The sequence below is a fragment of the Uloborus diversus genome, chromosome 6 (assembly GCF_026930045.1).
Source record: "Uloborus diversus isolate 005 chromosome 6, Udiv.v.3.1, whole genome shotgun sequence".
In the NCBI taxonomy this organism is placed as follows: Eukaryota; Metazoa; Arthropoda; class Arachnida; order Araneae; family Uloboridae; genus Uloborus; species Uloborus diversus.
In genome coordinates, this window is record NC_072736.1 from 159352627 (window position 1) to 159380450 (window position 27824).

The 27824-nt window shown below is 38.1% G+C and overlaps 1 protein-coding gene across 1 annotated transcript in view; it reads right to left on the minus strand.

The window, feature by feature from the left end:
• The window catches only part of LOC129223835 (zinc finger protein 608-like), an 83624-nt gene that overhangs the window by 4256 nt on the left and 51544 nt on the right, over positions 1–27824 (minus strand). Inside the window, exons 2-4 of the mRNA XM_054858194.1 lie at positions 8810–10339; positions 7095–7248; positions 658–4713 (exon numbers count right to left, since the gene is read on the minus strand). Coding sequence (XP_054714169.1) covers positions 658–4713; positions 7095–7248; positions 8810–10186 — 5587 coding nt within the window. The 5' untranslated portion in view covers positions 10187–10339. The remainder of the gene's footprint in view (positions 1–657; positions 4714–7094; positions 7249–8809; positions 10340–27824) is intronic.

A 27824-nucleotide genomic window follows, 5' to 3' on the forward strand; every position in this document is an offset into this window, starting at 1 on the left:
ATATTCAAACTCAAACATAGGACATTATTGTCTTTGGTGATAAAATACCATTCACTTAATCTTTTGCGTTTTCCATCTGGAGTTAATTTTTTTAATTTTAAGCTTATAGCAAAATTTCTGAGTCAGAGTTCGATAGAAATAAAATAAAATGGATGTTATATGAAAAAATTCAAAACAACGCATGCGCCTGCGGCTTAAATTAAAGCTCGTATCACAAGCAAACTAAAAAATGAAAAAAAAAAAAACATAATTTGCACCAATTCTTCAAAACTGATCACAATCATGCATTAACACGAAACCATTCTACATGTTCTCAAAAGCATGCGCTGAGACACTTTGACGCCCGTATTCACCGGAAGATTCGATCCTCGGTCAGACAGCCAAACCGCCGTTCGAAGCCTTCGCCAACCAATAGGAAGGAAGGCTTGAATCTGCGGTTCAAGGGTCAAACAGTCAAACCGCCGGTCGAAGCCTTCGCCAACCAATAAGAAGGCTTCAATCCCTCCGTCAGACTACCAAACCACCGGTCGAAGCCTGCATCAACTAACAAGGCTTCAATCTGCGGTTCAAGTGTCTGACCGAAGCGAGAGTCGAAAAGTCTGTTGAATACGGGCGTTAAAAAAAAAATAAAAAAAAATCAACTCCAGTGCTGCTTACCTCCATAGGGGTCATAAATTGGATAGGTGACTCCCACGTGAGTATGGTGATGAGTATGAAGATGCCGCTGAGTAGGTGGGGATCGAGAAGCATCACGTGATCCTCCGACGTCCATCTTGGCAACGGCAACAGCAGGCTCCGAGGACGAGGACTTCCCACTGCTCGAGCTCGAAACCGTCGAAGGGGTCGAAGAGGGGGTGGACGTGGGCGTGGGGGACATCATGGCATGCTCCTGCAGTTCGTGGATCTTATGAGTGGTCGTGTAGTGCTGGGAGACCTGGTGCAACAAGTCCAATGCTTTGGGAGGACCAGAAGGGTGCAGTTTGCTGCCGAGCGATTCCGGTGGTTGGGAGTGTGCTGGCAACTCGCAAGCTCCTGGAGTCACGTATCTTATCTGAGGGTGGACATAAGGGGATCCACCGTAATGAGGTGAAGATACCAGCATCGGATTTATTCCACCGCGATACATGGCATGCGGCGGCTCGAAAGGCATATGAGGAAAGTGTGTCGCGGTTGGCTGAAGGTACGATGGGTGGAGGTAAGCATAAGAGTTCGTTGGGGGTGGAGGAGGTCCCGTCGTCTCCATGGTGGGTTTCTGGCCCTCCGACTCGACTTTGGGCTCGACTTTTATCTTATCACCCTTCTTGTCCTCTCTCCCTGAGCTCTCGGATCTCTCCGAGCTCTTACTTTGACTGTCTTTCTTGCTGGAAGTGTTCTCCCTGCTGCTCGCAGAACTCATATAGTCTTTAGAACTGCCGAGCGAAGAGTCTCTGATGCTTCCTTTCGGACTAGAAGTAGAATTTGAGTGGGGATTTTTCACGTGATCGGATTTTGCTGGCGAGATAGTGGACGATCTCGAATTCTCCCCGTAATGACTCGATTTTGAATGACTGGGAATGGAACTAGAATGATCCTCTTTGTGTGGTTTCAACGAAGAGGAGGATGAATATGATGCTGAAGGTGCTTGCAGATGGCCGTGAGGTTGAATGGTTTGGTGATGATGAGTGTGGTGATGGATGCCTGGCTCCAGCTTTTGCTGCTGTTGTTCTATTACCCTATCTTGATACATGTAATAGCGTCTCATGTCCTCTCTCTGCATTTCGAACAACATTGCATACTGATTCATTTTATTTTTATTATCATCCATTTGAGATTTAAGCTCAATATTTTCTTTTAAGATTTGGTGGTTTTCGTTTTGTTTCTCTTTCAGAGCAGCGACAGAAGCGGAATTCGAAGATTCTAACCTCGCCTGAGCTGGTAAGGATGGTGGTCGGCTATCGATTTCTCGAACTTCGTGCTCTTTATTGGAAACTAAAGACATCGAGGAATGTTGAATTTTACTAGAATGTTCCACTATTAAGCCACTATTGGACATTTTATCAAGATTTCCACTTTTATCTTTACTTTCCCTACTTCTATCTCGCTCTTCTTTTACAGTTGCATGATGTTGCGACTTGCTTTGATGATGTGACTGATGCTGCGAATGATGAGATTGGTGGCCGTGATGCTGAGACTGGTGTTGCTGATGATGTAATTGTTGCTGTAATTGCTGTTGTTGATGATGATGTTGCTGCTCTTTGTACAATCGTTGCTGTTCTTCAATATATTGCTTATATTGTTGCTTATAATGTGGGTCAGATTCTAGCATATGCATGTGATAAGAGGAAGGTTCTATTGGGTAAGGATAGCCTTGTACATAGCCATATGGATAAGGATAATGTTGCTGAATAGGATAATCCTGAACTGGACCACCAGGAGCAGCTGGTGACGGAATTGCGTTAGGGATAGGAGCACTTTCTTCTCTCGGCTTTTTCTCCGATTCATGGTGTTCTATGTGAGGTCGTTCTCGCGACTCTCCACTAGGATTACTCCAGGGCCTACTTTCTTTGACCCTTTCTTGTTCAGTTTTCTTACTAATCTCGCTTTTCTCGACAACAGGTGGTCCTTGGGAACCAGACACAGCACTTTGCGGAGATACTGACGGTATAAGATAAGGCGGCTGACTATAATATGGGTACATTCCATATGCACTTATATTTGCAGCAGGTGACTGAGATGCATCGGGCGTAGTTTTACCGACCTTATCCTCTTTCTCTTTTCCAGCCGGCACTTCCGACTCTAATACTGGTGCAGTATCGTTTGCGTCGGAAATATCAGAATATGCAGGGCTTTGAATGTTCTCATTGATGCTGTCGTCTGGTATGCCTATCTCCATCGCAGCATCCGGGGGTTTTGCTGCAACAAGTGGTGATGATAGCGCATTGTGAGCTGTCCCAGAAAGTGGCAGGGTTGGTTCAGACACGGCTTCTAAGCTTGGATACGATGTTAATTCTATCGCTTCGCACTCTTCGTTAGAATTCATATTAAGTTTTGTCGGCGTTAAAGGTAATGGGGGTAATTTTTTGTCTCTGTCTTTATCTTTACTTTTCTTTTTATGCTTACTTTTCTCCTTCTTCAAACCCTCTAAAGCAGGATTGACTACTGTTGGTTCGCCTAAAGTAGTTGGTTTAGGCTGTATAGGCTTCAATGGAGAACCAATAACGCCATGATTATTTAGTCCCATAGCATTATGCGAGCCCGGCACGGTTCCGGGTAGGGTATGAAGAGGAGTTGGTGCAGGTACTATTGGCCTAATAGCAGGCGTTGCAACTGGTGATTTTGGTTTGTATTTGTCGGGTCTTTCTTGCTTTATTTTATTTTTATCTATTGCAGAAATAGCAGAAGGACTTGTAGCAGATGTGCTTGATATAGAAGAAATTGAAGCAAACGTGGAAGTAACATTTGAAGGAGGTAAACTGCTTCTCGACGGTGATAAAGGATTGGAATTATTGCAGACAACGCTCGAAGCAGTGTAACACGTGGTTGCGTTACTAGAACTTGGTAATCCCTGATTAAAAATAACGTGAGATGCCGGAATGCTCACAGTAACAGCTTGAGATATAGGTGTGCTATCTACAGAACTGGAAGATTGAATCACAGAAGTAGTGACTGCGGAAACAGGCGTGGATAGACCTGTTCCACTTGATGGCGAAAGTGATGCAACAGGTAATACAGAAGAAGAAACTGATGTAGCGGTAGGTGATGGGTTTGAAACTGGAAGTCCTGACGGAGGAACAGTGTCATCTCCATCTGAATTGACTACTGGCATTTCTTGAGGTACAGCAGGATGCAACGGAACAGGGACAGGCCTAGAGCTTTTCTGCTCAGCTTTTGAATCACTAATAGCTACGGAGGCTAAGGTTGATAGATCCGTTGTTAAATTGAAGAGATCATTTTCAGGAAGACTGTTCATATTAGAAGAAGAGGAAGACAATGCTGTATCGTTTAGCATTATTTTTTCAGTAGTGGGATGAGAAGGAACAGAGTTTGAGAACGAAGGTGCAGGGCTAGTTGAAACACTAGCACTTTCCTGCATACTTTCTTCATTATCGGAACTGTTTGTCACATCTTTACTGTCCTCTGTAGTCGTATCATCCATTTTACTGCTGTCGGATGCACTGTGTGCATGTGTTTGATGATACCTAAGACCATTGATATGTTTGTACTTTTTGTTGCAGTTAGGTTCCGGACAAACAATCAACACTGGAGAGGACGGTTGGGGAAACTCTGCTGGTGCAGAAGAGGTAGGCGTTGAACGATTTTGAGTCCTACTCCTCTTTGAAGATTTATTGTTATTGTCCACAGGAGGAGTACTTATCTCTAGGTCTGCGGGACGACCTTTCCTTTTGCTACTAGTGCTTCCGTTTTCACTTTTAGCCGGACTATTCGGAACAGTGAAGCCTGAACTAGATGCATTACTGTTTAAGGTAGTTCGCCTGCCCTTTCCGTTGCGTAATTTACTCTGAACGCAATTCCTCGCATCAGCGAATGTGTTTATGTCATTAGAACTGTTATTGCCACCTCTTCCACGCTTTCCGCGACCTTTAGATGTTTTAGAGTCCACATCACTGGTTGGAGATTCACAGAATCTAGGAGGTGCCCAGTCATGCTTTGTACAATCTAATAAGGTGCCAACGTAAGTCTTTCCTCTCCAAGTAACATTCACTACCAAGACACCTGAAATAAAATACACATGTATGAATAACTACACAACCACTTTCAACTTAAAAAAAAAAAAACCTGTCACACACACACAAAAAAAAAAAAAAAAAAAAAGATAATTGAATGCCCTAAGCATTTCCTTAATTAATAAGTTACATGAGTATTGCTAATAACGAAGCAAGTATTTTTTTTCATCAGTAGTTATGCATATTTATGATAAAAACTTCGTATATTGATGGAATAGACATGCTAACTACAAGGGAGAACCTGATATTAAAAGATGCTTCAAGTGCACAGTTTCTGTATTAAAAAAATCAGCACAGAACGCTCTTCTTAATGCAATGTACCATAAGTCTGTACTAAGATTTAATGTAAGCGAACAGGATCATAGAAAAAACGTTGAAATAAGTTCTCTAATCTGCCTACATCTGAACGGTGGCCCGAAATTATGTTCATGGTGAGAAGTCAATTATTTAACAACATTTTCCAGTCGCTCAGTCATTTGCCGCTCCCCCTTTCCCGGAAAATTGGGATGAAAAGAATAATTGGGTAATTACATGGCAGAACAATGATTGCAATTCAATTATGCACATAATTCAAGTCCAATACAAGCTCTAACTCACGGGACTCATAAGTAGTCTTGCCAGATTTCTGAAATGTTCAACCGGGACAACAGAATGCCCCCTTCCTCAACCCCCCCCCCCCCCCGCGTCGCTAGTGTTCAAAGGGGTGCATGCCCCTGGCTGATTTTTGTCACGGTTTATAGGGCAGTTCATTCTCAATGTTATGAATAAATGGTTATTAATTATGAACCTAAAACAGGAGTAATAATAAATGGAATGAGCAGATAATTTGAACATTTCACTTCCGAGACGTAAATTTACAATTTATTTTAGTTGGAAAACACACTTTGAATGAGGAATAAAAAATTGAACAATATTTAGATGTCATTTTACTGGACTTTTTATAGAAAGTGTTTTTTCTTTTTAATCTTGTTTCAAAAATCCTCACTAGCTAATCTAGTATTAATTTTACAAGACAAGTGATAAAGTAATTATCCAGAATGATCCCTCACAATTAATCATTTTTAGACCTTTTTGATCATTTGTAAGCAAATGTATCTTTTTCCCGGACGTGAAGTAAGCCGGCGGGGACAGCGGTATTTTGTTTGAAAACCGGGACGTCTGGCAAGCCTACTCATAAGGGCCATGACACCCTCCTTAACGTGACCGAAGACAAACCTAAAGCTGCCTTTTTTTGGACTTCCATAAGACATTTCAGGGAAAGTCCTCGGACCTTTCAGTTTCTGCTTGCCCACGCATTGCACTTACCGTATAACCCCGCATTATCCGGCACCCGCAAAATTCGGGGGTCACCAGATTTTCAATAACATTTGCTTGGTCCTTTCCGGCATGCCGGAAAAATCGAGGTTAGGAAAAAAAAATACTATTAAAAATATATGTTCAGCTTAAAAAATAATTTAAGTTCTATATATATCTTATTAGTATAAATAAAGTTTAATTTTGTAAAAATATTAACTAACAATGTCATTTGTTATTTTAAAGGGAAAAATATTGTTAAATAACGAATAATTTTACAAAAATTAAAATAAAACTAAACAACACAAATGCAGTAAGTTACCGCCCCTAAGGCAGTGCTAAAGAAGTTACCATAACTATTCAATAAATAACAATTAAACTCACCTCTCTAAAAGGGATCTAAAATAATTTATTTAAAAAAAATATGAACGAATTGCAGTAACACAATGGTTGCTTCTGAGTTGATATTTTTATTGGCATATAATTAAATCCGTTAATTATGACCTACCATAAATAACAAGAACATATTATATGTACTACACAATTGGAACTGAATGGGGAAACTTGCTTTTGTTTTGTTGCGAAATTAACCTCGAATTATCCGGCTTGCTAGTGACCCTCAAATTTTGCGGCATGCCAGATAAGGGCCTGTTCACATATCGGCAGTCCGTTCCGTCCATCACGTTTCTTTCCTCCCGAAACAGGTTTTCTTTGCTGGTTGCCATGACAGCAAGCCATCTTGGACGGGACCGGTTTCGATCAGAAGAACCTTGATATCTGACGGCCGTCGAAAGTAGAACGGCATATCATTGGTTTCCGCCAAGCAGCGCGCTCTTCTCTCCCTGGCGGGGGAATTCAGTCACGTGATTGATGTGCGGCGACCGTTTGTGAACGCTGCTCTGCTTTCGTGGGCAGTCCGTCACGTCAAAAAACGGGATGGACGGGACGGACTGCCGATAAGTGAACTGCCCTTGCGGGTTAATACGGTATGATGTACGGAATGCCCCCCTCCCCCACGAGACGTATTCCATTAGTGCGCCGGGGGCTCGTTAATTGCCACGAAAAACAATTGATTACCTCCTTCCGTTTCCTGCCAGACAATGCCCTCGAGCATCACACTCGTCCCAGGCTCACAGGGGCCCAGACAATCGGGCTCCGTGATGGTGCCCACGGAGGTGCACGTGCTCGTGTCCTTCATCTCGGGAGACTCCGGCGAGCCAGGACATTCCACCTGCAATTCAAACACAAATATAGTTTATTGTTATTATTACACAAGATAAACTAATTTTTGGTATACTCATTGGCTAGTTTAATTGACCACCAGTTGAAACACAAATAGTTTTTTTTTTGCCACACAAAACAAACCTATTCATGATAATACTCATTGGCTAGTTAAATTGGCTGCAATTGAAACACAAGAGGTTTTTTACCACACAAGATAAACCTCATTGGCTAGTTTGATCGGCCACAGTTGAAACAAAGTTTTTTTTTACTTCACAAGATACACTTATTTTTAGTATGCTCATTGACTTTAGTTGAAACACAAATAGGATTTTTACCACACAAGATAAACCTATTTTTAATATATTTATTGGCTAGGCATTAAATTGGCTGCAATTGAATAAAATAGTTCTTACCACACAAAATAAACTTTATACTCAATGGCTAATTTATCCACTTTATACTGACCCTTCAATTGCCCTTTTGCATCTCAACCAAACAGATATCATTGACTTTCCATAAGTGCAGGCACGATGAGGGCGAGATAAAGTGATAGATATCATTTCTTAAACTCTTCCACAACAATGACAATATAGAAAGAAACTAATCTGGTGTTCTTCAGTATCAACAGATATAAATGTTTTTTGCTCAATGTATTTATCGGCTCGCTAACTTTGTGTACAGAGATTGACGAATGAGTATCTACCATTAGAGAGCTATTTGAAACCAAAGTTTGCTTCAGGCCCGGGTTTAGTCTGGTTCATTTTTAGGATATCTGTGGGGGGGGGGGGGGGAAATCAGGGAAAAATATTCAAAACTAAGCGAAACTTAATAATCAAGAATATAACTAAAAATAAAATGTTATACGAATCATTAAACACTTTCTTTTTACGTAATTCCCTTACTTGTTCCAGGTAGATTCCAGCGGAAGTTTTATGAATAGCCTCATGAATAGGGGTTCAACAGTAGGTGTGATTAAGATACCGAGGGGCATTAGGCTAAATTTTTATTTCGCGCCTCCCCCCCCCCCCCCTTGAATGAAACCTAAAAACCCAAACATTCACTCGCATCCAGGAGTGCCGATTTCCGGGTATGTTGCGACGCTCAACCTACCGTTCAAAATATTTGTTGGTGCGCAGAGCATTTCACATCTATAGTAGGCACTAATAAAGGAGGTAAGAAATAAATAACGGAGAAAAACCGTGATATCATCTTCAGTCCATTTGGGGGACAATAAAAGCCGAAACAGAACTGGCTTCCCTACTAGATCTTGATAAGTTCCGATTAAAAACAAAATGAGATGCCGGAATACTCACAGTGAGCACATAAATGAGTCGACAATTCAGGCCTGATCCCATAACTAGAACATTAACTAAATCATCATACATTTTAGACCAGTTAGTAACAGACTTAGAGGGATGGATAGATATTTTTTCGATTATATTTGTATAAAAAAGGCATTCTAACTTAAGTGCTCAATATTGCATGTCACATGTTTAAGAGCAAAAACAGGAACTCGGCACAAATACATAGAAAGTACATGGAGAGAAGAAAGAAGAAAAACGACGAACCTCTTCGCTCTTTTCCGTTGGTTCCAGTTTGATCTTCTTCAAAGGTGGCGAAGAGGGGCGTTCTTCCTGCTTGATGACTACTGCTGGCAGAGGACTAGGCGTGAACTTACTCTCCAACTTGAGAGTCAAGTTCGGCATGGGAGGAGAGCTTGAGGTAGGGCCCTGAGAAGGGACCTGTTGCCCTATCAGGGGCGCAGGCCCCGTCACCACCTGCTGGATGGCTGAGTCCTGGGGCACCAATCCAGCTGGAGAGTTAGCCACGCTCCGAGACATGCTCGGCGAGGGAACCGAAGTGTTCGAAGGGAGAGGGGAAGAGTTCGTACTCAAGGGTGGCGGTGCAGGACTTGACAAACTGACACCGCTATTGGTGATTTTGATGGGAGACATCACACCCAAAACACCAACACCGTTCACATCCGATGCAGTAACACTCGCACTGTTCGAATTCACAACATTGTTCCGCGCACTCGAACTTTTGTCTTTGTCCCTGTTTTTCTCCTTCTTTTCGCGGTGACTGCTGTTCCTACCCTTACTCGAAGAGTGCTTCGATTTTGGAGTTTCGGAACTCGCAGCAGGCGAATTGGAACCCGATGCATTGCTGGAGCAATTATTGCTACTGTTAGAAGAATTTTCGGACGAAGACTGCGACGACGACGTCGCAGATTTCGTGTCGGACTGCACAATTTCGTGCTTAGCTTCGGAATACTTATTCCCGACAGTCTTGCGTTTGATTTTCATCTTCAGGCCTTTGTCCACGGTGGCCTGATGCTCAAATGTCCCAGAACCGGAAGAATTCGCGCTCCCGCCGGTTGTTCCCGTACCCGAAACCGAAGAAGCTCCTGATCCGCTGCCACTATTACCAGTTATGCGAGGCGACTTAGAATTTGACATGGCTGCCGCCAAGTTGCTGGAAGGAGGCTGAGACGATCCCAGAAAGTTGAAGGTAGTCGCCGGGGCCGATGCGCTGGGGGAAGAGTCGACGCCGCTTCCAGGGTTGACCGAAGAGGAGGCGGTGCCGTTTTGGTGATGGTTGCTGCTGTGGTGATGATGATGGTGGTGGTGGTGGTGACTGTGATGGTGGCTGTGGTGCGAAGTGGGAATGCCCTGCTGCGGCCCTCCGCCGTTCGTTTTCTCGATGTCCGCGTCTAGGTCTATGATCAAGTCTCCGATGCCCAGTTCCCACTCGTTGTAGTCATCGTCAAAATTGGTCGCTGCGCTGCCGTCGTTCGCGGTACCCGTCGTGCCGGGGGGTGTCTTCAGGTCGCACTTGACTATGCTCGAGGCCGAGGAGATGCTGCTCTGTGGCGCGCTGGTGTTCCTCGTGGTGTCGGATAGAGCCACCTTTCCACGGTGGCCATCCAGCGAGTTGTCTTTCATTGGCCCCCGTTGTCACGCCACCGCAAGCAAGGAGTGCACATTCCCGTGGTCTCTGCTGTTTTCAACACCACCACGACCTCATCCGGCTCTGGATTGTTGTGCGAGGGTGCTCCGGGAAGGCTCCGTTGGAGGGCGGGATCACTTTCTATCCTCCTGGAAGAGAGAAAAGGGAAACTCGTTACGAGACGAGGGAGACGTTTCAGACAATTCACAATCAATGAATTCCGCCAATTGTCAACATGTTTAGTGAAGTCATTAAAATAAAATTTAAGGTATTTACTCTTACTTAGCTTAGAGCTAACTAACTTGACTAAGCTTGTTTCCAAAGTTGTGACCTGAACTCTATACGAATTAAGGGATTAGGTGCAGAAATTTTTTTTACAATGCACATGACCAGGGAAACGACAAAATCCTGAAATCTTAGGAGCCAGGAAAACATTTTTCGCCCAAGATTTTTTTCTCAACTGTTTATAGGAAAATTCAGTGTAATGTGGTTCCTGAAAGAACTGGGGGCCATTGGCCAAAAGTTCTTTCCTCTTTTCTATACTTTATCCCTTGGCAGAAGCATTTTTTTTTTAGTCTCCCGGGGTTTGTGAGACCTTGCAAATGACTCAAAATAAAAGAAAAATAATTCTAAGATCGATTCAAAATGAGAAATGTTTGACACACTATGCAGTATGCACTCTTAAATGCAACTTTTTAGCTATTATCAAAGAAGATTAGCAAAATTCATTAATTTTCAACCTAAAATACCAAACTCGTTATTTTCAACACCTTTGTTACCTAACTGAAAACGATGAAATTTACTTTGAAAGAAGAAACATTTATGCAGTTTACTGCGCTCAGTTAGTCATTTTTAAAATTCTTTTGTGAATAAATGAAATGTTTGAAAATTTAAAAAAAAAAAAAAAAAAAACAATCAATTTATGATCTGTGCTTAGCATGTATTTACATATTTCACTTCATATTTTTTTTATTCAATTTAAGATTTAGCAGAAAAAACGTTACAAATCAACAATAGTTTTTAAAACAGGGGAAGGACTAAAACACACTTCAAAAATATTTTTCAAATACAGCAATTCGGAAAATTTGATTTTTTTTTCCTAAGTACATATCTATTTCCAATTTGCTTCACACAGCCATTTTCGTAGAAATATTATTTGTACACAACTCATCACTCAAGCAAATAAATATTTCAGAACAGGAAAAAATTTCCTCATTGAAATTTAAATTGAATGGCCGAACTTTTCTTTAAATATTCGTTAGACAAAAGGTCCCAAAAAATGCACTGCCACGGGCCTCTAAATGCACAAATCAGTCACAGAAAACAAACAGCTTGCCAGGAAAAGAGCGAATGTAGTTCACGAGCGATCCCAAAAGTTCAAAAAAAAAAAAAAAAAAAAAAAAACACACACATGTACTTAATCATTCTCAAACGCCAGTCAAATTTTAGAAACAACAATTTCTCTTTCAACACTGCGCATAATCAACAAGTCATGTTTCATCCTCGATCATAACCTCATTTAACATCGCAAATAACAAGTTACGGAAGAGCGAACAACATTAACAAGCCCGTAACTATGGAAACAATCAAACAACCTTACGATGCAATTTCAATTTTCTCCTGCTTTCATAAATCCGATTAATTCAACGCTTATGAATTCGCGTCTCCAGTTTCTGAATTCTCCTCCCCAATCTTATTACAAGAGAAAGAGGCTTTTAAACCATTCGGCGAAATGAGTTTCCGACTTAATTAAAGTGAAATCCGAGCGAGTTAATTTAGCTGAATATTTGCAGCGCTTTGAGATTTCTTGAAGGTTTACTTACGGCTAAAATGACAAAGAGAAAATTCTTGGAATAATTAGATTACCGTCAACAAAGTGAAAACGATTCATTAAATTTTGATATGAGATATGAGGCAGTGAGAAGCAAAGGGATGCAAGTGGACATTTTCAAGTTTTGCGTGAAGCTCCTAGGTAAGCTTTCATTGAAATTTTTTTTTCTAAATCATGCTGTATAGCAGCAACTACCAGGGCTACTAGTACCATCTCTTGCCCCAAAGCAGAGGAGAGGTTCACCTACCATGTGTACTGGTTATCTCCAAATTTTTAGTTTTGCCACTTACATCCATTTGCTTCTCACTGCCTCATATGATGCCAGATCCAAGGCTTAACTCTTCTACTCTTATAAAAGAACTGCAAAAATTGTTGTCGCTGAAAATACAAACCAAAATCTTTCTACAAAGTTATGAAAGCTTTTATTAGGGTACTAGCGGTACCCGCACGGCTTTGCCCGTAGTTGAAAATTAAAAGGTCATTCGGTTCGCCTGTATATTTACAAATAATGGATGACGAACTTCTCGCCAATTGGCTATGTTCATTCGCTCTCCCATTCCACATCATGATAATTTCGTAATTTACTCGTCCATCTTATGATAATTTTGCTCCGGAAAGTGTTCTTAAAATTGAAATAGAAAAAGAACAAAATCGAATTTTCGAAAAATCGCTTCGAGGTGCACACCCCCATGCTACAAACTAACTTTGTGTCTAATTTCATGAAAATCGGCCGAACGGTCTAGGCGCTGTGCGCGTCACAGACGTCCTTCAGACATCCAGATAGAGAGACTTTGAGCTTTATTATTAGTAATACCCGCACGGCTTTGCCCGTAATAGAAAAATTAAAAGGTCTTTTGTTCGCCTGCATATTTACAAATAATGTATGGTGAATTTTCTCGCCAATTGACTTGTACCCATGTAACGGTTCCACGTTATGATAATTTCGTAATTTACTCGTCCATCTTATGATAGTTTTGTTCTTAAAATTGGAGTAGAAAAAGAACACATCGAATTTTCGGAAAACCGCTTCGAGGTGCACACCCCCCATGCTACAAACTAACTTTGTGCCAAATTTCATGAAAATCGGCCGAACGGTCTAGGCGCTATGCGCGTCACAGAGATCCTGACATCCTCCGGATATCCAGACAGAGAGACTTTCAGCTTTATTATTAGTAGAGAAGATAAGACAATTTTAGCGATCCGTCCACACAATTGTACACACAAATCCTTAGTTAATTCATTTTTTTTTTTTTTTTGCGAAAAAATCGACAGTAAATTGCCACATATTGTAATTACAGTGTAACTTCGATTTAATGATTTCCTCAATTTAATGATACATTTCACTGCATTGAATGTCTATGCACCTCGATTTAACGATATCCTTGATTTAACGATAACCTTTTTTCAGTCCCTTTACAATCGTTAAATCGGGGTCATACTGTACATAGAAGATACCATTCAAGTAAGGAGAAGTTCTAATTGATAGTGAGTTGCATTTTTTTTTTTTTTATAAATTCACTGCATTAACATATATGAGATTTTTTCGCAATTAAAGACAATATAAAAATTCGTTTCAGTAGAAACGGAAATAGTTGGATAATTTGGATAGAAATATATTTTTATCCGACGATTGGAACCATTTTTCAACAACTCTTCTTGTCAAAATTCGTCGAACCTGTCAATATTATCTCTGAGTGCATAATCAAAAATTAAGAATAAAACAATAAAAATAAGATAAATAGATGGCTCTGCAGGAGGAGATTTCGATTTATTTATTCTAAGAAACGTTTACTAATTAAGTTACAAAAATGTGGAGGATAAAAAAAGATGAAGAGAGTGACATTTGAAACTAATAATACGTACTTTCTCAATACTATAAAATGCCAAAATATTATATACCATGAAAAACGAATAAGCGCTACAAAGCGGTTGTTTCCGGACTAAACTAAGAATGAACATACAAATACAACATTATATTGAGAAATATTTAAAAAATATTCACGTTTGAGTTACTATATGTGTAACTCAACGGTAACTCTGTATGGTAATTGTAACCTCATGCATTACAGAAAAACCAGCATGTGACTTTTGTGGTTTTTGTGCATGTGAAAAACCAGCATGTGTGAATCAGTGGATATTCTAGATTTCTGGTCATATTGTCAATCAAGTCCTGAATCGTAGAATAAGTTAGCGTGTTAGCGACCCGTCCGACATCATGTGGCTAAAACACACTTTCTTCCTACGTCTGCCTAATGTAAAGTAGCTTGTTTTGCTTCTTGATTGTTGTTTTTTATTAGCTCCACAATACACAATCAAGAAGCAAAACACCATAGATTAATAATAAGAGTAGACCGAGCTTTCCCAGACTTGCTGATGAAAAAAATTGGTTCATGGATACATCATGTGACTAGTGGAAGGCTTGGCGAAAACTTTGGCAGCATGGTTGCTAGATGGCAACATTATCTATAGTTTGGCACTCGACATGTATTTTAAAACGTAATGTGTTTTCATAATAATTTTTTTCCAGGTGCAGAAATTGAACTGTTTTTCTTTTCGTTATGCAATATTTTGACATTAGTAATTAGTTTTTGATCACAGTTTTCAGTAACTTTTATTTCATTTGGAACTGCTACGTCAGCGTTGGCGTGAACGTAATGGCGTAAACGTTTTGCGTTAACGAAAAAATGTACTAATCGGTATTTTAAATCGAAATTGTAGGTAAAAATCTTACCGTTTGCCGATTCTTTTTGGGCGCTTGCATCTTTAATTGCTTAGACAGTAATTGAAATTGATTAAAGAAAATGCACAATACTATCTAAACGAAAAACTCACTATATTAACAAAATATTTGCAACTTAGAATAAGAAATTTACAAATCGGACTCCATAAAAGATCATTCTTCCGTGTTTCATCAATTCTATTTATTTTATTTCTCGCGGGCGTTGATCGTCTGCTACGATCAACGCCCGCTGTTGCTAGGATATCCACCAGTCACATGGTTTGGTTTATGAGCAGTAAAAGGGTTGCCATAGCTCGGTCTATTCTTATTATTAGTCTACGCAAAACACGCTATTTCATTATAGCAGAATGAGCTATTTCGTTATGAAGAAAGGGGGATTTAGCCCCAAGATGGCAGACGTGTCGCTACTTATTCTAAGATTCAGGGCTTTAGTCAATCCTAATGTGGTAATAGAAACACGCGAAAGAACTGTTAAGAATCAAAAAACCCTCCCGAGAAAAAATTCTGGCAGCGAAAGTGCTGAACACAATGCATATTGGATATTAAGTCCAAAAACAGCTCAAATGCTTAACTGTACGAGAACAGGAAACAGGTGATTTGATCCGAGAATCTGAAATAACGTAAGAAGTTATTTCAAAAGTTAAAACTGGAGAACCCTATCCTAAAGCCCTGAATCGTAGAATAAGTAGCGAGACGTCCGCCATCTTGGGACTAAACGATGCTTTCCTTCTATGTCTGTTAGATGAAGTGGCGTGGTTTGCTTGTGGACTCTCGTTTCTTACTAACTCCATGTCTACAACCAAGAAGAAAAACACGATATACTTCATTATAGCAGGTATAGGAAGAAAACATCGTTTAGCCTCAAGATGGCGGACGCGTCGCTACTTATTCTACGATTCACAGCTTTACCCTACACATAAGAGAACCAGCTAGAACGACTATTCTGATCTACTTTCATCATGCAGACCTGAAGAAAGTTAGCAGTTACAAACAGAGCTTCAGAGTCGGATTGATTTTAAAACAATGGAGTCAAAGGGTACATAATAGACTCTGACTCTAGAAATTTAAAACCTCCGACTAACGCAGCTCTGGTTATAAACTTGCGTTGCTAATTTCTTTTTCAGATGCCTCTTTCTTCAACTTCTTTAGAATCAGTATAGTTTGTTCCGCCTTCATTTGTTTAAATAGGAGGCGTGGAAAGCTTGTTTGTTTTGCCAAAACGTTCTGCGACAGTTATTAGCAACATCAGGTGTTAATTCCTGTTATCACAGCCATCCTATACTACGGGGTACAAGAAACTCATGTTGGATTCCAATGCGTGGCCGCATGCATAGCTGAAATTAAAATGCATGAAAACTTTGTACGTTAAGAGAATGTGTTAACGAAGATGACGAGTCACGAATGAACATAATGAAAAAAAAAAAAGAAACAGCAGTGTTACAACATGCAATCTTGAGAAAGTTACACAGTGGTAAATACATCAGAAAAAGAAAGCAACAGTTCAAAACAACTAGATTCGAAAGTGTGAAAATCTTTTGAATCACATTCTGTGAAAAAAAAAAAAAAATACCCAAAATTCCCTCGCATATTTTTGTAAGACCATATGTGGAATGGTAAGCAATATTAAGCGACCAGGTACGCAACGCAAAGCAATATATTTACCGAAACACAAGGCATTAACACCGGCAGCGGAAAGATAAAAGAAATAAATTATTGCTTACAAGGGCCAAAACCCGAAATGAAATCATGAAATAATATTTAGATTGCAGATCTTATTTCGCCTCGCCTCTCCCCGTCTGCTAGTCGAGCGATACAAAGTCAACAGCGATATCAGCTTTTCCGACAACAAGCAGCCAGTGAGACCCCCCCCCCCCCCACTCCCATCGCTTCCTGCTTTGAAATTCAAATCTTTCTCAAATCCAATTTATGGAGCCTGGAGGATTCATAAATTTGAATACCTCTCTGGTAGAAGAATTCCGGAGCTTACTTCGGCCCTCCCCTCCACTTGGTGGATCGATTGCCCGAAGGGCGGGAAACATCGGGGGGGGGGGAGAGGAAGAATTATTCTCCTTGTAGTTCCATCGATCCAGAGATATCCGAAGCGGAGCTCTTTGGAAAGCGAAAAGCACACAGGTCTCCATTATTCAGATATGTGGCTAGTTGCGGTTGCAGCGTGAGCAACTTGTTCACTTTCGCTTACAAATTTGTCATTTTTATTGCTAATAAATCACTCAAGGAAACAAGATTGATTTTGGCGTTGAGCCTTTGTTTATGCTTTAAGGTTCTTTGTATACAGAGCTACATGAAAATCCGCTAGGAACTAATGAACGAATTGATAGGTCATTAGACATTTGGGTTAATCTTTTGTAAGCACAAGAAAGATGAGATGATAATGGATAAGCGATAAAACAACACACTCAGTTTCTGCTAAACGGTTATAATTTTTCCCACCAAAATTTCCAACACTCTAACAGAGAGGAAAAAAAATTAAAATCCAATGTAAAGTAATCTTTCTCTTTCCACGCCACAATCGAGATTCAACTAGGATGTCAACCTCGAAAACAACACAGAATTGCAAAAGAAAAAAAAAATCTGAAACAATATGCATTTTGGAGGAAATAGGTTTTGATTGTTGGCCTTGCTCCCAAAAACCAGTTCTTGCTTTTACGAGTTAGAAATAATGAAAAATTCATTCAAGTACCAGACATCTTTAAAAACTCATAAAAAAAGCTTTCATCTTTAAAACATTTTCTAAAAAATGCAAGATCCAACTTGATACGTGTTTTATGTTCAATTCGTTAAAAATCGATTTTTACTGAATAAGAAAAATAGAAAACACATGGTCGATCTCGTGAAACGGAGGATTTGCATTTATTATTATTATTATTTATGTCACTTAAAAGCAGTTGACCACTTTCAATCCACGAATAGCCGACAACAATTGGATTCAAGATAGAACAACTAGACAGAGAAAGCCACACCAAATGAATGGTCGGCTGGAACAACGTTGAATCTTACAAAATACACATTTTACAGGAGAAGGGGGGGGGGGGGGGGGGTTCTGAGAGCGCAATTAAATTTAAAAAAGCTGCCAAGAAAATGTCACGTCCAACATTGCTCCACTGTAAGTCCCAAGTAAAGACAAACCCAAATTACTTTTTTAACGAACCAACAACAAACATCATTTCACCGGAAAACCAATTTAAAAAAAAAACACCTTCTTCCACCCGACCATTCAATTATCTTTTCCGATTCAGAAGACATATGTTCCAATGTTCCTTGGCTCAATGATTTTTCCACGTTAGCTATAAATACAATTAGAAAACTCCCGAAATCGAGTTTTTCACACAATTAACGCAGCGATCTGAAATGCTTATTAGAAACAGGATTCCGAAGCTCGATGAACCGCATGACCCGCATTAGCGGAATTGAACGCCAACAACGACTTGCAATTTGAATATCGCTGTTATAGGTCACTGGAGCAATGTCCACGCTGGTAAAATATCACTCACACAGACTTTTTGCATTGATAACTTCCAACAAAAACTACTAACTGTCGCATCTCCCAACACACGTACGGCAAATTAAAAAGCATCTAGTTTCCCGCGGCGAATTATATAGGTCAGACTAGCGTTTAACAAACTTGTCGACAAGGTCATTGGTTAAAAGACCACGCACGACTGCCTCCGTCGAGTCATACACACTTAGCATCCATTATCGACGATAAAGATCTCGGGAATAGAAGGAGGTTTTATGGGTATCAGATGAATGACAAAATGTTTTCGCTTTGAGCAATCGTTGGATACACTGTTGGAGTAACTTCTCAACCAACAAGTCAAATTGTGTTGGGAAGTTTTTAATCCGACTCGTGCCCTGGAACAGAACGGAACAGGATTACGAATGAAATATGTTTCCTATTCAATGTTTTGTTGTTGAAATGTCATTGGATGCGGTATTCGTGTCTTTCACATAGGCAGTTACGTATGCAGAAGCGCGAAGTAGTTTTTTTCTACAAATATTTTGCGAATTTGACTGACGAGGGATAAGTTAATGTTGCTAATCTGATAAATATTTGTTTCAACAAAAAACGAGAAGAGATAAAAGAGATCAGCAGAGTTAGTTCTCAACCAATATCAGCGGACCTCCAACCACGAAATACCTTTCGTCAGAAGAAACTTGAAAGAAGCACAAAATCAGAAATGATTTCCGACTCTACCCCGTCTGCTTTACAGGTCTTTCGCGCCAACAGTGGATAGAAAGATTACAATATTGAGAGAAGCTGCAATGAACATAAGAGGTCATGAAGGAAGAGATGGCTCATCACAGCAAAGCTGCAATTGAAATTAAAGTGTCGAAATTCAACTGGAAAAGCTTTTATACAAGGTAAAAAAAGTTGCAAATTCAACTAACTCTTGGCGACTTCATGGATGAATTGCGTTGGCTTTAAACCCCAAAGCGAACTGAGCACTGTACGAAGTCGAATAGCACTTATATCATATTTTAAAATTCAATAGCAAAAAACTGCTTTGGTCCTAAAACACAAATTAAATTTGAAACACCAAGCATTTAAAAAACAGACATAACGTTTGACAAAATGAGTAATTAATTCAGATGTATCCGGCAAAAACATTATTTCAATATTTTGACAAACTCACTAAAAACGTTAAAAATAGTAGATTTTCGATCTTCATTTGCGGCAAAAAGAAAAAAAAAAAAGAAAAAAAAAAAAAAAGAAAGCATTTTATATTGCGCGCTTCAATTTATTACTACCTTTTCCGCACAACATTGAAATTTTGTCATTGAAATTTTTATTTTGCTGAATACAAAAACCGCATTTGGCCGAAATTTTAACAAATTTGCGACAGATCAATTATTTGTACAAAAAATTCATCTTTTATATACATTTTGCTCCATTAATAGCAGCATTTCCGCGCTACCCACCATCAAAAATTTTTAGGGCCCACCCTAATGTGTAATTAAATATTGTTATGTTTAAATATACTGTAGATTTTTTTTTTTTTTTTTTTTTGCAGCACCTGAAAAACTCAAATGCATCTTTAAAAATAAACGATGGAATGAAAAATGTGTAGTTAGGAGTTCAGACTTCACACATGGAAATATCTATCCCACTTGGACAGGTACAAAGTTACATTATTAGTAACCTCGAAAGTCAAAGAAAAAAAAATGTGTTTTCTAGCTTCAACTTGCGGTGTTAATTCATAAGTTTACATTGCATCCAGGCCCTACGAGAGGCCATGCCAGCCTAATCGGAAACTAGGAGCATGGGCCTTGGGGAGGGGGGGGGGGTTAAAAAGAAAGAAAAGGGGGGTAAAAACTCCAAATAAGAGAAAACGTAAAGATTAAGTAAAATTTACTCTTTTGGTATTTTTTGTTGTGGCACTTAAAACAGAGTTAATTGTTTGCTAATAAGCAGTTTTGATTTTTTTCCCCCCCCCTTTCTTTTTTTCCCCTTTTCTCTCTTTTTTTTGAGGGGGGGGGGTGGAGGGGCGTCTTGGCTCTCTGCTTCCCTGATTGCATAAAAACATTTGCGTCATAAAATTATGCAAATTAAGCGGGTGAGGGAGGGATTCAAAGCAAGTACGAAGTACACCGAAATCCCGCAGCAACGCACACCATTACAACGAAATATCTGTTTCAACGACAAAAAAAAAAATGTCTGGATTTCATTTTTATTGCATTGCTTGAATTCCACGCGTCGCTTTTTTCTAGTTACATGCGATTTTCTAACTGCCTGTCGTAATATTCCCGTCTGAATGGTTGCAAAAAGCAAGTTGGTTGATTGAAGAGAAGTTAAAAAAACATAATCACAAAACTTGATAGGAATAGAGAACTTTTGACCTAACCTTCCTCTTTCCTAATTTTACAGAGAGAAAAGTAAAGGAAACTCGGGAGAAAAGAAAACAATTTAGCAAAAGGAAATCATGCAGTTTCCTTATTAAATGTCCAATATGCCTCATAATACGAGTCCGCAGGCGTATTTCTCAATTGTAGCCGATTGCGAAGTCATTTTTCAAGAACATTACTCATTCACTACGGAAGGAAAAAAAAATGGTGTATCCAACAATTACTTTAGGCGATCGTCTTTTCTGATCGAAAATAACTGAAACAACTAACGTTCTGTGCGCTTTTGAGTTAGCAAGCTATAGCATCTTTCGTATAAAAGAAGTTTAGATTAGTAAACCGATTCAGAAATCTGTTTTTGCGTCTGCGTGACCACTGTTAGTCAATATTTTAGTAAGAACTAGCTGTACCCGACGCGCGTTGCTACGCCAACAAAAAAATACATCATTATACTGATTTTCATGAAAATCGGTTGAACAGGGCAGAAGTTGATACTCTGCAGTGCCACCTGGTGGCGAGTGGCTTCAATGAGCATATTATGCACCTTCTCCGTGGAAAAATACATATATATAGCAATTTTCATAATAATCGGTCTAGGTATCAAGTGAAGCCGTGACTATACTCAAATTTTGTATTCACGCAGTTTGCAAGATCAATCAATCGCTAAAACTATCAAATAGAAAAAGTTTTAAATCCCCCCGTTGCATGAAAAGCCATAAAACAATAAAGAGAGAATTTATTTGTTCAAACTCGAGAAAAATGGCAACAGCTAACTTCTTATCAATGAGATCTTTCACGCGAATTAATTTCTGCAGCCGATAATTTTATTCGTATTTATCCAATGGATTGTGACTTAAATTGGAATAAAAAAGGAACTATCGATCGGATTTTTTTCGAACTGGTCTATAAACATTCCCAGTACCAAAAATAACAAACGGTGAAAGTTTCAGCCAAATCTGCCGGGTAGTTTTTGAGTTCATGGATGACATACAGACAAACATTCATTTTTATATATATAGATTTAGGATTTCAAGCTTTATTATTATTACGAAATGTTTAATTGCTCTAGTGATGTTTAGTTGCTAAAAACAAAAAGATTCACCAATATCATAAATTGGCAAATCCCAATGAACTGAAAGTTACCGAGACTTTGTAAAATATTTGGTGAAAATTCAAGCAAAAAAAAAAAAAAAAAAAGGACAAATAACATTAATCATAGTTCTTATATACACAACAAAATCCTTTAATAAATAAAATAATAATCACAATTTGTAGTTCAAACCAAACATTATAGTCTTTTTTTCAAATTGAAACAAGGATTTTGAAACTTTCTTAATTATCCATAAATTAATTCATTCCACATAAACCCATTGTGTCAGATTACGTTTTACACTTTGAGTCATCCCAGACCAAAATTCTTTAAAAATTGCGAAATGCCCATTTAGAACCCATAAATTATATCATGGAGCATTATTATTATTTTATTTATTTATTTTTTTCAAAGAAGAGAAGCCCAACTGCTCTCCATTGTTCACGAATTTGGGTGTCCCGCACGTTGAACTTAAAAACAAATTTTATTGTACGTGCGTAGTTACACGAATTTCAAACAAATGAAAATCCATGACTCTTTTACGTTAAGTTCAAAGCAAAACATAGCCTTTCGTGTAACAGTTATCATCTGGAACTATGTGGAAGGAAAACGTACTAAATCACGAGCCTCTTAAATCGACTATTTTGAAATATAAAATCGTAAAATAAATAAATGGTAAAATAAGTATTGTCTTTCGTAAAACACGATAAATCTCCGGTCACAGAGCTTGTCTTTGTTGAGCCCTTTTCCGAAAACAATTTAAAATCAATTACCAAATCGTAATTCTGTCCAGTAAAAAACACGGTTTGTAGCAATATTTGGGGAGGGGAGTTACTGACTGTAAACCTCTATTGCGACAACGAGGGTGAGTGTTTGAAAGAACCTTTGGTTTTAATTGAACCTTGTTTTTGATCCTGATATTATAATATCAAAAATATATAAAAGGAGATATCGAATACCCCCACCCCTTTCCCGTGAAAATTCTTAGTGCGCTTGTGTGAGTAACTATTTTAACTGTACTGTTTTCTTTATCGACAGTAAATTTGAAAATATCAAACGGAAGGTGTACGCATTGTACTTTTAAAAGATAAAATAAATTAAAATTAGAGTGATTTGATTTCAAAAGATTCCCTTTTTTACATGCATATGCAACTGCAGAAATTTTGCATTTTCTTGAAGAATTTAGTTTTTCTGCTATGTTTACGAATTTACCAAAATTTAAAAACTAATGTCTTTGCAAAAGTATAAATAAAAAGACAGCTATAAAAATATATCATGTTAAAGATAAGAAAAACAAGAGAACACGGTAGAATATTAGGAAAAGTTTCGATTTAATTCATTGAAATTTGATGCGTCCTAAAAATTCAGCCAACACGAAAGGAGAAGTAAAAGTACTAATATTTGCGAAACCTGTCTTCTTACCAATTTTCACAAATCATAATGATCAACTTCCAATACGATAAACAGCCGTTCTAATCATACCAGAATGAAAAATAAGAAAGTGACAATAAGACAATGGTAAATCAATCGGCCATTAAAATTAAAAAAAAAAAGATCGCTGTTAAAAACAACACGTTCTGTTTCAATATTTCTCGAGATTCTAACACTTAAAGAAACAAATCGATACGTCAATGAAATTTAGCCAACAAATCACAAACACAAAAAAAAAAAAAAAAAAAAAAAAAAAAAAAAAAAAAAAAAAAAAATTAAAATCCATCAACGAAGTCTGTCACAATAACAAGCATCAATGTATTTTTAAGCACTTTTATTATACTTGGCCTGATTGTCACGGAAAAATATGAGACCTGCTTTTTCTTTTATATCAGCAGCTAGACCACTTAGAGTTTTTGGGATTCACTAAATGATTTGCTTAATTTTAAGATACAACTTAACGCTGAAAAATCAAAATTCTAAAATAAAATTATTACTTCGGTTAGGATGGAAAACAGGAAATTTCATGTAATTTTCCCATTGAATGTTTAAATATAAAACCTATTGTTACAAATTTTTGTTGCCTTGCAACAGTAATGTTAATAGTAATCATGATGAAAATTTTGAATCAAGGCTTCTCTGAAGCCAAGCATGAAATTTATCTACTATCATTGCTCTCATCAATGCCAAAAGTCGTTAACGGGGCTAAGCAAAGAGACATATTACGATCTTTATCACGAGTAACTTGTTTAGCAAACAAATAAATCCTAGAGAGAAACAAGGATTAATTTTTAGTGTCAACTGTTTAAAATTGGCACGTATATGAGATTTTCCTATTAGTACAGAGCATTAATATGAAAAAATAAGGTGCAGATTCGTAATGGTAAAATTGTTCTATTTCTCAAATGCATTTACACAAAAAAAAATAATTCTGCTATTTTCTTTTTAAAATACTAAGCACTTTTCATAATGCACTCAAAAGGAAAAAATAACTTTTCTGGGTTAGAAAGGACAATTTAAGAATTCCTACAGTTTTCAAAAATTCCTAGAAAATGACACAGCAAACGAAGAAAAGTGCGAATCTAGTCATTTCAAACCAAACTTTCACAGTAAGAAAAATATGCAAAGATAATTGTAAGAAATTCTCTTCATGACTTGAGCCGAACTTTTCTTCGTTTGTGGTGTCATTTTCTTGGAATTTTCGAAAACTACAGGAGTTCTTAAATTGTCCTTTCTGACCCAGAAAAGTTATTTTGTCCTTTTGAGTGCATTATGAAAAGTGCTTAGTATTTTAAAAAAAATTCTGTTATTTCAAAAATTTACCTTCTAATATGAATAAACAGCTCGTTTAAAATGGTGCATAACTTTTTTTTTTTTTTTTAATAATTACATTACGAAAGGAGCAAAAACACTCGACACCACATCCAGAGCTTATTTTTCTCCGCAGAACGAAACGTAAGTTCGTTACAAAAAGTCACAGCTGCAGTTAAGATGAGAAATCAATCGGTCATTATAAATACAAAGATCGCTCTTTAAAGTAACACGCTCTGTTGCCATATTTCCCGAAATTCAAAAACTAAAGTAACAAATAGTCAATCTAAAATGTTGTAAAACTAGCCAATACGAAAGAAAAAAACTGAAACCCGTCATATTACCAAATTATTAATGTACATTTCAATAAATCACTTGTCAAAGAGATAATTAACTTCCAAAATTCTGAAAGAATAAGCAATTATTTTGCAGTAAGTTTCCCCTAAGCTAGGGCTAAGGCCCCAGAACTACATGTCATATGCCATGTAGTTAGCCCTGGCTTGGGGAAGTAACTTACTACTTTATACCCAAGCTTTGCCTTCAATTCACGAGTCAAACAGCATCAAGCTGCGGACACTCGCTGGTGAGAAAATTTTACTTTATCTACCAGTTTGTCGGTGCTCTCAGCTTCAATGAGATGACATTTGCCTCCGGCTCGGTTATACACTAATCCAGGCTGATGATTTCTAATAAGAACGAAACTGCAGTCTCTGGATCTGATGACCTCGATGTCTGGTCTACTGCATGCTGGTCCCTCAAGAGAGCGCCAACCTTGGCCTCCAGAGGAGCAAAAAAAAAAAAAAATGCAGAAAGAAGAGAAAAAAAAAGGTGAAAAAAAGAAAAGAAAAAAAACGATGCACACAGGTTCACGAGTTTAAAGGGAAAAAAATCGAAGAAATCTCACAGTTTTGTGAGCGCAAACAAACAAAAAAATAAGTAAATAAAAAAATAAGAATAATAATAAAAATTAAACATAAGGAAGTTGTACAATAAAAAAAGATAAATTTTAAAAAAATATAAATAAAAAAAGGTGTTCAGGCTTGAGGGCGCAAGTGCGCAGAGGCGGGAGGGCGCATCGGCCCGCGAGTCAGTTCGCCCCTGACTGCATATAATAAACAGTTAGTTTAAATAGTACAGAACAATATTTATTTTACTGTAACATGACTTTTCACAGGAACAAAACCACTCAACACCAAATCCAAAGCTCCCTCTTCCCCGCAGAACGAAAACTAAGAAAGTTATCAAAAGTCACGGCAAGAGTTAAGACGGGAAATCAATCGGCCATTAAAAATACAACAAAGATCGCTCTTTATAGTAACACGCTCTGTTGCCATATTTCTCGAGATTCAAAAAGCCAAAGAAACAAATGATACATACATCGTTCCAACGTATAATCGCGATCATTTGTTATTTTCTAGCAATATATCAAAAGCTCTTTACATATTTCTTTTCTCTATTCGCGGGGAACCCGTCAAGCGTTACGCACAATGCCTTGAGCCCAACAATAGATTAAACAAATCATTGACCCATTTAGAACAACCACTTTGAGGCGCTCTCCCTTCCCCCTTTTCCATTCTTCTGCAGTGGACGGAACAAGCATTTGCCCGCACACAAGCCAAAAAAAAAAAAAAAAATCACGTTAAACAGAGGCATAAAAAAGAACAAGTTGGATTCCAGAACAGAACAAAATAAATAAATAAATAAGGTCTTTAAGTACGTCTCGGCATGATTTACGAAAAGGAAGACTGACTCATAAGACGCAGCTCTTTTTTTTCTTTTCAAAACACGGAAGACTAATCCGACTTTATGTAGTTGCTTAATGACTAAAATGTATCAAAGTAATCCTCGAATAGGGTGACTGGAAAAGAAAAATAAGATGAATCGCATTCAGTTTTAGATTCATTAACAAAGGACGCCTGAGGCGTAAAATAAACAACTAAAAACTGAGTGCTTTAATTCATTAACGGTGGGGAGTAGAAAAAATCATTTTGTCATGCGAGAGAGCTATCAAATATTTAACAATCGAGTTTGCTAATTGAAGATTTTACCCGTTTTACGTAATATCCTCGGTGCAGGAACGGCCCTAGTAGTTCTGCCGCCCTAGGCAATATTGAAAAGTGCCGCCCCCTCCCATTAAATAATAATAATAACAATAATATAAAATAATTATACATCTTTATCTTTACTAATAATAAAGCTGAAAGTATGTCTGTCAGGATCTCTCTCTCCTGATCTCTGTCTGTCAGGATCTCTGTGACGCGCATAGCGCCTAGACCGTTCGGCGGATTTTCATGAAATTTGGCACAAAGTTAGTTTGTAGCATGGGGGTGTGTACCTCGAAGCGATTTTTCGAAAATTAGATGTGCTTCTTTTTCTATTTCAATTTCAAGAACAAAATTATCATAAGATGGACGAGTAAATTACGAAATTATCATACCGTGAACCGTAACATGGGCACAAGCCAATTGGCGAGATACGAAATTATCATAACGTGGAACCGTAACATGGGTACAAGCCAATTGGCGAGAAAATTCACCATACATTATTTGTAAATATATACAGGCAAGCCGAAAGACCTTTTAATTTTCTATTACGGGCAAAGCCGTGCGGGTACCACTAGTTAATAAATAAAAATAATTGCAAAGTGCTTAAAATTAAAGTGAGTTTCTAGTTCAATTCCAAACTAGGTTTTGCATATCCGTGCACTGGTACACACTTTAAATTATCTTTTTCAAAATTAAAGTAGTGCAGCTCATGACACTGAAACAGATAATTAATATTTTTAACAGACTTTTTGTCACGCACAATTTGCCGCCTCTAAAATTAAATTGAATTTCTTGTTAAATTCCGAATTCTGGTTTTGCATATCCAAGTGTACTGGTACACACTCTAAATTATTATTATTTTTTTAGCACTGAAAGCAGTGAATTTTATGACGCTGAAACAGATATTCATACCGGCCTGCCTCGGTGCGCACCTCGGAGCAACATTAGTTGATAAATTTAAGGGCTCGGGCCAGGAATGTGACAACCCACAAGGGGGTCACATTCCTTTTCCTTTGACCTTTCGATCAAAATGTTTGTTTCTCACATCCAAAATTGAAATAAACATGATAATGGATTGTGTCCTTTGGCGAAAAACATATCTGGCTTTAGATTGCAGAACATAGAATGTATAGAGTCTTTGAAAAAATCTACAAACATTTTTTATAAGTTGGAATTAGGCCTACTGAAAAATTCACATCATGTGGTTTACCACATTCTTGCCCCGAGCCCTCTAATTGATTAGAAAAAAAAAGATACTAAATGTTTCATGCTTTTTTAGAACATTTTATTTAGATACCAAACTAATTGCTTTGTTGTCCAACAA